General features: G+C 44.5%; 1 protein-coding gene and 1 long non-coding RNA gene across 2 annotated transcripts in view; one reads left to right on the top strand and one right to left on the bottom strand.

Annotated features, from left to right (window-relative positions):
• Positions 1-255: 255 nt before the first annotated feature.
• The window catches only part of foxo1a (forkhead box O1 a), a 32767-nt gene continuing 20496 nt past the window's right edge, over positions 256-12526 (bottom strand). Inside the window, exons 2-3 of the mRNA XM_015951330.3 lie at positions 1973-2164; positions 256-1659 (exon numbers count right to left, since the gene is read on the bottom strand). Of these exons, the coding sequence (XP_015806816.3) occupies positions 484-1659; positions 1973-2164 (1368 nt within the window). The 3' untranslated portion in view covers positions 256-483. The remainder of the gene's footprint in view (positions 1660-1972; positions 2165-12526) is intronic.
• On the top strand, positions 4256-5412 carry LOC139062519 (uncharacterized). Its single transcript, XR_011516060.1, has 2 exons — positions 4256-4436; positions 5166-5412. It is a non-coding gene; the product is annotated as an uncharacterized lncRNA (long non-coding RNA).

Here is a 12526-nt window from a genome sequence, read left to right as displayed (position 1 = left end):
TACATTATGTACACTCAGGCATTACACGTGTGTTACTGTAATATCATGTAAAGATCCTTTAAGAAATCTCGCTTTTTTCTCAAATTTCAGTCCAAAAAACCTCATGAGCCGGATTGCCTTCATTATTAGTCCATAGCAGAAACTCAAAAACATTTGATTGATGGCAGCAAACAGTCTGACCCTAACCATAACCCTAACAATATGCTGATGATGATGAGATCTATTTGGCAGTTTCACTACAGTCTAATATCTGTAAGCTTTGTGTGAAAACCAGAAATGTTTCTGTTTGGCTCTTTTGTTAAGGCGAACATTTTTGGCACTTGAAAAGTGATCTTGATTCCATCTTTTTTGGGGGGAGGACGCTCTAAAATGGGATCAGTCCACAGCTGGCCATGACCCAATCTGCAGAAGGGAACGGGAATGTTGCGTCTGCAATTGTTGAGATGAGGTCATTTAATTTGAAATGGTTTCGATTCTAGTTTTCTACCCAGAAACCCAGCTGTGTGTGGTGGTCTTCACCCCATGCGGGAAGCTTTGCTGGGTCACAACCGGCTCGAAGTTGAAGTCCAGCGAGTCTCCGTCCATGAGAGTTTCATGGAGGACAGTCTCCATGTCGAATTCAAACTTCTCGATGGACATGTCATCCAGGTCACTGGGAAGTTTCTCCGCGTGCGATGGGACCAGCGTGCCCGCTCGACCGTATCCGTTGGTGTTGAGGGGACAGAAGCTGCCCGGCATGCCCCCCACGCTGAGGTGGCCAGAGAGGCCGTAAGGCATCTGCATGGGGCTCTTGGCTGTAGGCAAACGCACACAGCCCCCGTTGTAGTTTAGAGACATGAGCAAGCGACTGTTCATAGCTGGTGATGCGGCCGGGGCTTGGTTGTGCACATTGAGCGGGTGGGGGTGAGAAAGACCACGCGGGTGGCCGTTCCCTCTTGCCATGAGCTTGGCTGCGTGCTGGCTGCTGTTGTACGGTGGCAGCATGGGCTGAGGCACTACCGTCTCCACTGATGGCATGAGCTCTCCATGTTGGTCGTTGTCCGACGTCAGTAGCTCCTTCAGGAGCCCTGCGGGGCAGTTGTACTGACCCATACCGGCCCCAAAGTTGGGCTTGCTCTCTGACAGGCTCTGCAGGGTCATAGGGGACAAGGTGTTCATTCCAGCTTGGCCATACACGCACTTGTGGTAGTCCTGCTGCGGCTGAGAGCCCATGCTGGGGGAGCTGTAGGGCGGGTACCCAGGGCTAGGCTGCATCAAAGGTGAGGGGGAGGACTGGGAGGAGCCAGGGGTTGTCGCCCCTCCTCCTACCTGAGAGTTGCTTGGTGAGAGCAAATTCAGGTTGTCCAGAAGGTTTTCCATGACGTTCTCAGAGCTGTGTCCCAGAGAGCCCGTCATTTCTGTTAGACTGGGCAGCGTGGCTGTCATCTTCGCCCCTGGAGCTCCTGGGTATCCCATGTGCACTTCTGCTTCTCCCAGGTCATCCTCAGGCACGAAGGGTGAAAGGCGTCCACTCAAGGTGCTGGCGTTGGAGCTGGTTCGAGGCCTGAAGCTGCTCCAGGCATCATAATCATCGTTGCTGTGGGAGTTGGGGCTGCCTGGCCACTTGGAGTAGGAGCCTGGGCTGTCGCCACCTCCGTCAGGGCCACCCTGCAGGGATAGCTGGGTGGGTGGGTGGGGGGTGGGGTGGGGTGGGGGATGGTGGTGGTGGTGGGGGGGGGGGGCAGTGAAACTCTCATTAAACAACAATAAAACTTAAGCTACTCAAATCCATCATTACAGTCTTAAAGTTTTCGGATCATATTTAAGTTTGGCTGCATTTTCAAGGGTCTTCCAACAGATATCTTAAAATATTTCATTTAGAGAAGCGAACCTCATAGCTATAGTTCAATTATTAAGTATGATCAAGTAATCAAAATTCATGCCAATTAAACACTTGTTTTACCAGAGGATCACTCTGCAGAAGTAAGGGTACCTTTTTCTTTGCCGCTCTCCCTCTGCTCTTGGTGAACTTGCTGTTGTTGTCCATGGAGGCAGCTCTGCGTCGCGGGGACTTCCCGCTCTTCCCGCCCTCCGGGTTCAGCATCCACCACGAGCTCTTCCCCGTCCCCTCGTTCTGAACGCGGACGAAGCGGCTGTGCAGGGACAGGTTGTGTCTAATGGAGTTCTGGAAGGGAGGGAGAAGGATAAAAAAGAAGGTGAGGAGGACATAAAAACAGAGAGATGTGCCCTTTTCCCAAAACACATCAGATGCTTTATCACACATGTGCAAATCCATCCGTACAGGTGGCCGCCTGCAAAAACACTCACGCCTTGACAATTGGACAATGAGAAGAAAGGGGAGGTTTGTTAAGGTCACTCAGCAACCTCATGCTGTTTGCTTTAGAAAAAAAAAATACCACGTGCACACACTCTTGGTAGATGTCAGCGAGTTTACTCACATCCTGAGCAAATATTCTGTACATGCGGGCTTTCCCTGACAAAAACAGCGAGGCCCATTGTAAAGCACCGCTACACCAACAGTCACATTCCACCTGACCGTGAGTCGTGTTTAAACCGGCACAAAATCAAAGAGAGGAAACAGGCTAATCTTTTTTTCCTTACAGACGCAGTAATGCTAAGCTCTGACGTTGCTCGGTGACAACACCAGTGGAAAAACTAATTTTTGAGCAGGAAGCTAGTGAAGCGTTATAAAAACAGGGCAAACAAAGGAGCGAGAATGTCGGGCAGATGTCTGCTGAGCAAACCGAACGAGGCCAGACACCTCCAGCACTACGCCCGGGGTACAAAGCGCTCAGGGTGTAAGTGATGATCTTCAGCTCGGATGGAGGCGGAAGGGACCGTTTACGGTCGAAGATTGGTTCAGAAACTTCAGCTTCTGCATCAATCTGTGTCCAAATCTCAACATGAAATCACGAGACCTGTCCAGGCATCACTGTGTAAAGCTTGTTTTGGAAGAAACAAGTCCCAGCTCTCTCTCTCTCTCTCTCACACACACACACAAACACACACACATAGACTCGCACGCAGAGCTTAGCATGCATAGTGGCCAACGTCATCAAGCCTTTCGCTCGCTGTGAGTCACTGCCTCACATCTGGTTCACAGTCTGCAGCCTCTGCACTTCCTTCACCTCAGATTCTCCTCATTTCAACTTTTTTGTCTCCTTATTCAATTCATTTCAAAAATACTTTATTAATCCCAGAGGGACATTGATTAATATTGATTGTGCCACAATGATGTGCCCTCTGCAACATTTAATACGTGAGCTACACATTTTTTGACGTGAACCCAAAAAAACTGAAGTATTCCAAATCTTAAAAATGTTGTTTGAGACTGAGTTAGGGTTAGAGTCTACTAGATGTGATATAAAACTCTCTTTTGACTCGGTGTTGCTCGAGCACCAAAGTTTAAATACTTCTCGTTGTTTCTAACTGAAGAGCACCTCCTCATCAGATGGATGGAGCTGCGGCTCTTGTCTCATTTCTTCTCCGTCTCCTCCACTCCTTTCCTCCCTCTCAGCCTCCAAGGCACATGAGATCCTGTACAAACACTGCTCTTTTTTACAAATGAATGCAATTACCCCTGAATCAAATGATCCTGCTGCCTGAGCTATGATAGTCTCGGGCGAGTTTGCATGATCTGAAGTACGTGATGGGCCTTCCCTGATTAGCCTAGCAAATGCTGTTCTGCCTCCCCCTTCTGCAGCACATTAGTATCTGTGGCAAAAGAGTAAAGTCTTGTCCAGAGCCGCTCTTTCCCATGACTGCTAAAGAGTTGCTGCTGGTTTTCAGAACGGCTGCAACGCGCGCTCAGACGTCGAGACGTCTCGTGACGGCCCCTCCATCATCTCGATGACAGGAAGGAAAATCTCACAGCTAGAGTCTCGGCTTTGCAGACTTCTATTTTGGCTCGTGTGACAGTTGAGACGCCGGGTGTGATGATCTAGAAGGTTTTAAAAGGCGGTTCGGACGGCCTGATGTAGAGCTGAAACAACTAATCGATTTAATCGATTATAATCGATTATTAAAATAGTTAACAACTTTTTTAGTCATCGATTAGTTGTTTAATAATCATATTTTACCGCATAAAGTCTATTTTTTACCACAATCTGACATCGGTTACAAGCTGTTAAATTTGCCGCCAGTGTGTGGCAGTAATGAGCCACTGATCTACCAGTGGAGCCGTAGAAGAAGAAATGAGCCAATGGGTGCCCTCGGTTTTCATGACGTATCACGTTACTGACGCTCATCTTGCTGTGAGAAAATGGCGGAACAAGAGGAAATACGGAAGAAAAATAGAAGCGACAAAACTGAAGAGAAACCCCGGACAAAAACCTCACGAGTATGGGAGCACATTTGAGACGAAAGCATGTGGGGGCTGATGCAGCAGAGGAAGAGCACCGCGGTCAAGTGAGCCGTCATTTGGAAGAGCCAGCCCGGTAAGTAACAGAAAATAAACAAGCTGGACTTAGTGTTTTAGCTGAGTTCGTTATAGTGGATGTTAAACATGTTTTTTTGCCGCGTCAGTCTGCGGTGTTCTACTTCTGATTGACTAGATGCCATCGTGAATCTCCTCCGTGTTGTGTATCATGCGCTTGCCAAATTTAGCACGTCTGTTTATAAGAATGTTCTCGTTAAGAGAAAAACGGCACAAACCCATAACTATGTTCCTCATTCAAAAAAGGACAACTCCGCGGTGAAAAATTTACAGACGAGCTGTGTCCAGGTGAATATAACGCGGCATAGTTGTACACTTTCAATTTTTAAATACAGGAGAAATTCAGAAAAAGTCATTTTTTTACTATTAAAAGGCTGTTTTACTATCTAACGCTGTAAAACGCCTCACAACACATTTTTATCATGTTTCTTAAACAGTATTACACAAAATAAACATTTTTCACATTTCTCTGGCTAATTTAAACACTCCCGACTCAAAGTAAAAACCTCATGAGCTTCTTACTTAGAGCTTTTTAATAGTAAAAATGTTTTACTTTTTTTCTGAATATCTCCTGTTGCGGGCTATTTTGTAGAACGTAACCCTCAAAATAAATGATCACTGTATATTGTTAATTAATTCAAATAATATAATATTGATTTAGTGTTGTAGTGTGTGTGCTGCTTTATTTTATATGTGTACTTATTTCAGTCTATTTGTGTTTCTTATGCAGAAAAAAACAAGCAACGATGGACAACTACATGGGGAAGAAGACACTCACCCCCCAGCAATTCATACCACTTACAAACTCTATTCTAAACATGCTGGTAAAAGACATGAGGCCACTATCCATGGTGGAAGGAGCAGGCTTCCAGCTAATGCTAAAAATTATTCTGGACTGATATTTTGCACTGTTTAGCTCATTTTATACTGCTGACTGTGTTCATGTGCAATAAAATAGATTGCAGTCAACTGCACAATTCTCTTATGTTTTTTTGTTCTTAACTGAAATGCATCCATCACTTGTATAGGTTAAATAGCTAAACAATAACAAACCGATTAATCGATTAATCGAAAAAATAATCGACAGATTAATCGATTATGAAAATAATCGTTAGTTGCAGCCCTAGCCTGATGCAAGAGAGAGAGAGACGGGGGAGGAGAGGTGAGGGGGCGTTAAAGAGCTCTGATGGGAAATACCAGAACTGGCAGAACTCGGTGTGACCTGCGGAGAGTGTGGCTTGGGGGGTGTCTGGTGTGGCCAATGGAAAAGCGTCGCCCCCCTGCTGTGGGAGCACGGGGCGGTGCCAGCTCGTGTTTTTAACGGGATGGCAGAACGACAAACAGCAGCATTGTATGGTTTTGATTTTACGGCTCGCTCAACTGCTGCCAGTGACGATGATTATAAAAACACGCCAACCGGGTCAACAGAGCTGACTTGGAAACAAACATGCTTTGAAAGAGTTCAACCGCTTCACACCATTGATTAGAGGATGCGTCTTTCAACACACACGAGCACTTTTTCCTGATTTTTACATGCAGAGAGCTCGTCTGGAACGTGAGACACGGTGTGACACGGATTTATCTTTGGCTGCAGTACACAGGAATCCAAACATTCCAGCTAATCGCTGTGTGTAAAGTTCAATTGTAATCTCTGCCAACTTGCTTGTATCTTTTAGGAAACAGTAAATGCAGGATTCCCAGCCAAGCAGTCATCACAATCAACATTCCTGAGCGAGGTTACAAAACCAGCCATTTCACAGAGGTGAACTTTGATTATCGTCACCGGAGGACGTTCATATCTCGGGTTGTAAATAAAAAAACGATAAAGACACAGTGCTCCTGTCTGCAGACACAAAAACAAAACAACAAAAGGGAAACTCTTTTGAGGAGATGAAGAAGGGAAAGTTGGAAGTTTTAGGTTTTAGGGACAGCGAGCTGAAAACGCCGTCTTTGGGACGACCTCCGGCCGGTGTCCCGAGGAGCACCGACTCCTGTTCTCTGAGTACTGAGCAGAGACGTTCTGGCAAAACACAAGGAAGTGACCACATGAAAGAGGACTGTGACAGGAAACAGAGCTGACTTCCTGTCTCACAGGAAACATGGCGGTCGGTAAGCGGAGAAGAAGGCATGGAATGTGAAGCCGCAGAGCTGCGAGCCAAGCGGACACCACAAGTCCCCCCTCGATCATCAGCCACAAGTGCTTATGTTTTGCTGCAGGCCCGAGGGCCCGCTGTCGAGGAAGAACTGTCAAACGGACGCAATGTTTGTGTTCTGCTGAGACCGAACTACACAAATGGATGGGTTATGACTCAGAAAGTGGCTTTAGCGAAGAACGTCTGGCTGTAGAAGCTGGGACGGAGGGGTTGTGTGTGGCGTTACTGGACCAGTGAAGAACACACTGTGCTGAGCCCAACTGGGAGTACTAGAGAAATACCACACTGTGGGAACAGCACACCATTACTTTGGCTTTGTCTGGTCCAGTCTACGTCTCTCCCACTTTCATGATCTCTTATCCCGCAACAAGCTTGTGTCCGCTTCATCTCCCACTTTCTCATCCAGGTTGCAGAAACTCGAGGCAACGACGAGACGAGGTTTCTCAAAGCTGCTTAAATGTCACATCATCTAATGAAAAAGTCCCCAGAGGGGCACAGCACCACCTACACGCAGCGCCGCTTCGAATCGGTTAAAGCCACAAGAGAAACCTCAAGCTGCAAAGCCCGTACATGTATTGGGTATAGAGTGCAGCAGTCCTTACTGGCTGAAGGTTTGCAGCAAATACGAGCGCAAGCGCATTAGCGAATATCGCTTCACACATTTGCCTGGACTGGATGAAAGTGAAAACTGTGGTTTCCCTGCACCGTTTCCACTGAAGTCATCAGAGAAATGGTGCTGTCCTGAACAGATCATTTTCCTCTTTTGTTACAAGCGTCTCAGCCCTAAAAGTCTGAGAGCTTTTGCGTCGCAACTACCTATTTTCTATGTCATGTCTGCATCAGTGAAAGCTGGCATGAGAACCTTTTTTAACCAATCAGGCGAGTAGCCCTAAAGCTTCAGCTTGGTCATGTCTGGAGGTTTGTGCTGAGTCTGGCTGAGTTAAAGTGATGCGGTTAAGACAGAAAATGCATAACGTGTCATTATCCGAACACCAGCTCAGCGTCTCTGCTCAGTTAACAACAGCATTCGGCTCCAGGTGGCGACCAGCGACAGTCATCCACCTTACGCTTTGATTGAAAACTCATCAAGAGATAAGACTCGCTGTAATGGTTCTTTACCCCTTCGTTGAATCAGATGAACTCAATATTCTGCAGCCCAGAAGCCGGCGCGAGATTAAATGTGCTTCTGGTGCAAAGAAATGTCTGAAAGACAATGAAAAACATCAGACTTGATCAATTCACCTCTTCCTTTGTCCGTGCATCACATAAAACGGTTTGTGCAAAAAGCAATAATTCAATGATCAAGTCACCCTTCGTTCTGCAGTTTTAAACAAACAAAATCATCTTATGTTGAGAAATGACAGTCAAATCAACAAAAATAAAGTTACGATCTCAGCCAAAACGGCAAGATCTTGCTCCATCTGTTAACACTGTATGTTAGAAAAGGAGCATCAGCTTTTAGCAAATTATATTTGATCTCAATTTCTGTCAAACGGACTCTGATATGCGGGGTTTAGTGATTGCTAAGATCAGGGGTCTGCAACCTTTAGACTCCACAGAGCTGTTAGTCATCATGGTCAGTTTTATTTATAAAGCACCTTTATGCAACCTGGTGGTTGCCCGAGGTGCTGGACGTTGCCTAAAACGAACTACAGCACATAAAAACTATGAAATTCAAGGTAAAAAGTTATTTTCTTTACTTCAGTCCACCTTAAAAAACTTGTTTAGAGCTGCAACTGTTGCAGGAATTCTTAGAAAAAAGATCAATTTGTGGTTTTGAGAATTTGAATGGAAACACATTAGGGTCACAGAAAATAAATTGTCTTTTTTTCCTTTTTCCAGTCAGAAATCATCATAAATATCAACTACAGGAGATTTGTCTATTTTATTGTCCATTATTATGTTTTTAATATTTTAAAAAACTGCATGTTAAAAGAGTATGGATATTTATCATTAGGGTATTTATATCTGTGTAAAATTATGTAAATAACTAAAATAAATAAATAAAACATAATTGGCACTTTAAATCTAGCACAATTATTCCACGAAACAATTGAAAAGCTGCTTAAACTTGCATTTACATTTTTTTCATATTTAAACATCAGTTATATTTTATCATTTTCAGCCAAATTTACTAAGAGACATTGTGGAAGTTCCAAAAGAGCCACTCTTGGCTCCAGAGCCACAGGTTGCAGACCCCTGCTATGATCAGTTAGCTCAGTCTGAAGTGATTTAGTAGTTAGTTTCATGAAACAAAAACGGAAAGGCACATTTTGCATCCATAAAAAGCTAAGACACATTAAAACAAATGTTTATTTCTAACAAAAACTTACTTGGTGCATTATCCTGTCTGTTAGTGAAACTTTTTCCATCTTATTTGGCGCGTGTTAATTAGGGATGCTCTAATCATCAGCTCAGTGGCCTAGTGGTAGAGTGTCCGCCCTGAGACTGGGAGATCAGGGTTCGATTCCTGGTCGGGTCATACCAAAGACTTTGAAAAAATGGGACCCAATGCCTCCCTGCTTGACACTCAGCATTACGGGGTGGGATTGGGGGGTTAAACCACCAAATGGTTCCCGAGCGCGGCTGTGTCTGCAGCTCACCGCTCCCCCAGGGGATGGGTCAAATGCGGAGAACAAATTTCGCACACACATCAGTGTGTGTGACAACTAATGGGACTTCAACTTTAACTTTAATCCGATCATGTGATCGGAAATATTATCATGTGATTTTCAACGGATCGGAATCGGGTGGAAAAGCTCGGATTGAATCGTAAAACAACAAACATTACTTTTTAAATGAGTGAGCGTTTAACATGCGTTCAACACTACAAATCTGAAGCGCCACCTTAAAAAAAATGGCTCCGTTTGCTGCAACCACTGCAGCCAGCCCACAAGAAATAAAAGATACGTAAAATTACCTACGGACAGCAACAATGGCAAGCAATAAGTATATTTATCACTCACTGGATGAGTGTGGCAGCAAACGCCGGGTTTTACTGTCACTTTGAGTCGAGTTATGATCTGACTTTTCTTACAGACGGAGCAGCTCTACAGGTGTTCTGTAGAAAGGAGCGACCCTGCTGCTGATCGTCATGTTCAAAAAGCCGCACACCAAGTAAACGATTAGAAAAATGAGCGACAAGATACATTTCTTATTATGTACCTGCTGGACGAGGGATATTTTATAGCAGATACACTAAAGAAATGACAAATACAGAAAGAATGAAACACATAAATGATTTAAAAAAACTTAAATGAGAACTCTAGTGTGTTCTCTTTTTTTCCTAATGCATTTTTTAAGTATCGGGATTCGGGAAGCACGACAATGTGATCAGAACATCCCTAGTGTTGATTCTGTTGTTTTTACATACAAAACAGTCAAAATTAACACGTTTAAACCAAATCCAACCCAAAGTTACACAGAAGTGATCTAACCAGACAACGATGACTTCATGTGTTTGTGTTTCGCTGCTTCTCATCGGCACCAATATTGAACTGGCCAGTGATAATCACTGACCTATTTCCAAAAGTCAATACAGCAGTGATTATAAAGAAAAAGGCAGAGGAAATAAAGGGACAGGCACAGGAAATGTAGCGCCGTCGGCCTTATTTCTTTTTTATTTTATTATTTACACCCTCAGATTAAAAACAGACAAGGCCCAGTCTGGAGAAAAGGAAATGATTGTTGTCATTAATGTTGCGTGGCAGTGAGCAGGACACCACAGCGCCCCGGGTTTGTCTGGTGAGCGGAGAATAGACGTGTCACTGTTAGAAAAGATATAAAAAGAAACGTGTTTTGCTTCATTTTATGTCTTTTCTTTTTTTAAAAGCCTCACAACAAAAATGGAAACTGACCCTAGGACATTAGTTCAAGCCAAAATAATAATTTGTTTCACCCTCTCCCTCCATGCCACACCCTCTCTGCTCCTTTGCTCCATTTCTCTCCGTTTTACTTGGCTTTTTAGTCTCAGCTGATTGCACACTGGTGATGTGGCAAAAACAGGTGACTTTCTGTTATTTTAAATGAAATTTCGGCACCAGAAGGAGAGGAGAAAAGCATGCAACCCCACCAACTCACTCCAGGATTCTGTTAGCCAGAATAGCTGTCTTCAAAGCGGACATTGCAGATGCAAACTTTTACGGCCGTCATAAAGCAAAGAGAGAAAGACAGAAAAAGGCAAGTCATGCAGGAGCAAATCTGTCTGCAAATGTATTTACTGGCTGCCTCTTGGCAGGATTGCCTTTTCACAATCCTCCTCTGAGCAACCAGACTCCTTTATGCTGAACTTGGGAGGCCTAAGTGGTTGCTGATTGGCTGGGATGAAAATCGATCGGTCACACAGACCCTGCAGACAACTGATAAACAGTTTGAGTGGCTTGTTGAGATGATGTGAATCACGGGAGCAACTGACACTCTTGGATCTTTTTCATCGCTAGGATATTGTGCGAGTGCTGCCGTTGGATGCGACTGGCATGTTTGGCCATTAGAGAACTTCCTGCTGCACAGGAAGAGTTAGCCAGGCCCGATACGGATCCCACTGATGCCCCTGTAAAAACACAGCTAAAAGGAGAACGTGCTAGGCGCAGGGCAAAAGGACCAGCCGGAGAAAACGGCGGGTTCATGAGCCACGACTTCCTAATCAAAACTCCAGTCTGACTGAGCAAAACAAGAGGAAAAAGGAAAGAGCGGGGCAAACTTGGTGAGAGATTAATAAATCATCTACTGCTTCCTTGAGATTAGCTGAAATGACAATCGAGTGGGGGAAAAAAAAGCAGGCTGAATAAGTGGCTACATAAAAGTGCACATTTGGCTTTTGAGACACTTTAGATGTGTAAATTCAATTCATTTAAACATTCTAAAACATTTGCTTGAAATCTTTTTCATATTTTTTTATTATTTTTTTCACCAGCATGTGCTAAAATGACCCTTTACACGGTTAATGAAAGACCACCCAGCCCCTATCGCCCCCTGTGGCTAGAATATTCCACTTGCAACGTCAGACTGGTGAGCTGCTCTGTTGGGACTTGGAGCTGACATACCTGGCGCTGTAGTCTGGTTTCAGCACATTTCCCGCATGTTTTAGATTGACACAGCTGATTTGTTTAATTTAGTGATGAATCACTCCTGTAGACACTAAGGAAGGCTGGGAGACGTTTCGGCAGCAAGGTGATTGGTTTTGCTTTCAGTTCTACAAATGGACACTGGGGGGTGCTAAAAGCAAATCACAACTGCCTAGTTCTCCTTTAATGAAATCAAACAAATAACTGGAACTTAGCAGGACTGTCCTCTCACCTTGTAGGATGCTGCACCATCAGCAGGGCGGTTAAACATTTCTCTAAACAAAGTTCAAGCACTTTCAATGTGAATTTTCTAGATTTTCCAGAACCCTAAAGTGGTTAAAAACACAAGTATGCTTAACACTTCTAATTCACATCCTTGTTTCACACATTATGATCAACTTAGGGCTGCTCAATTAATCGAATTTTAATCACGATTACGATCTGAGTTTTGAACGATTATAAAAAACAAAACAAGCCGATTATTTGCTCCTCCCGCTTGCGCTGCCCTGAGTTGCAAATGAAGCGCTCCTCCACAGTGTTGCCAACTTAGCGACTTTGACGCTATTTCTAGCAGCTTCTCAGACCCCCTTCTTGACTTTTTAACTTACAAGTACCTAGTGAACACCTCAGAAACATCTCTGGTAACCCTTAGCTACTTTCTGGATAACTGTCGTCGACATTTCCTGCAGGTTAGCTAAACACTCCGCGTGCGCTCCGGACCGTTCTTCAGGACATTAGGAAAGGGAATGATGTAGTGATGTGTTGGTCGCTACAGAAACGTCTCTCAGAGCCGGCTCCCTGTTGGATTAACCAGAGTGAGTGACACACACACCGCACCTGCGGACTCCTGAGCCGCTAAAAACAGCTAAATGTGC

This window comes from Nothobranchius furzeri, chromosome 13 (assembly GCF_043380555.1).
Source record: "Nothobranchius furzeri strain GRZ-AD chromosome 13, NfurGRZ-RIMD1, whole genome shotgun sequence".
Classification (NCBI taxonomy): Eukaryota; Metazoa; Chordata; class Actinopteri; order Cyprinodontiformes; family Nothobranchiidae; genus Nothobranchius; species Nothobranchius furzeri.
This window is presented reverse-complemented; position numbering and strand designations above follow the sequence as displayed.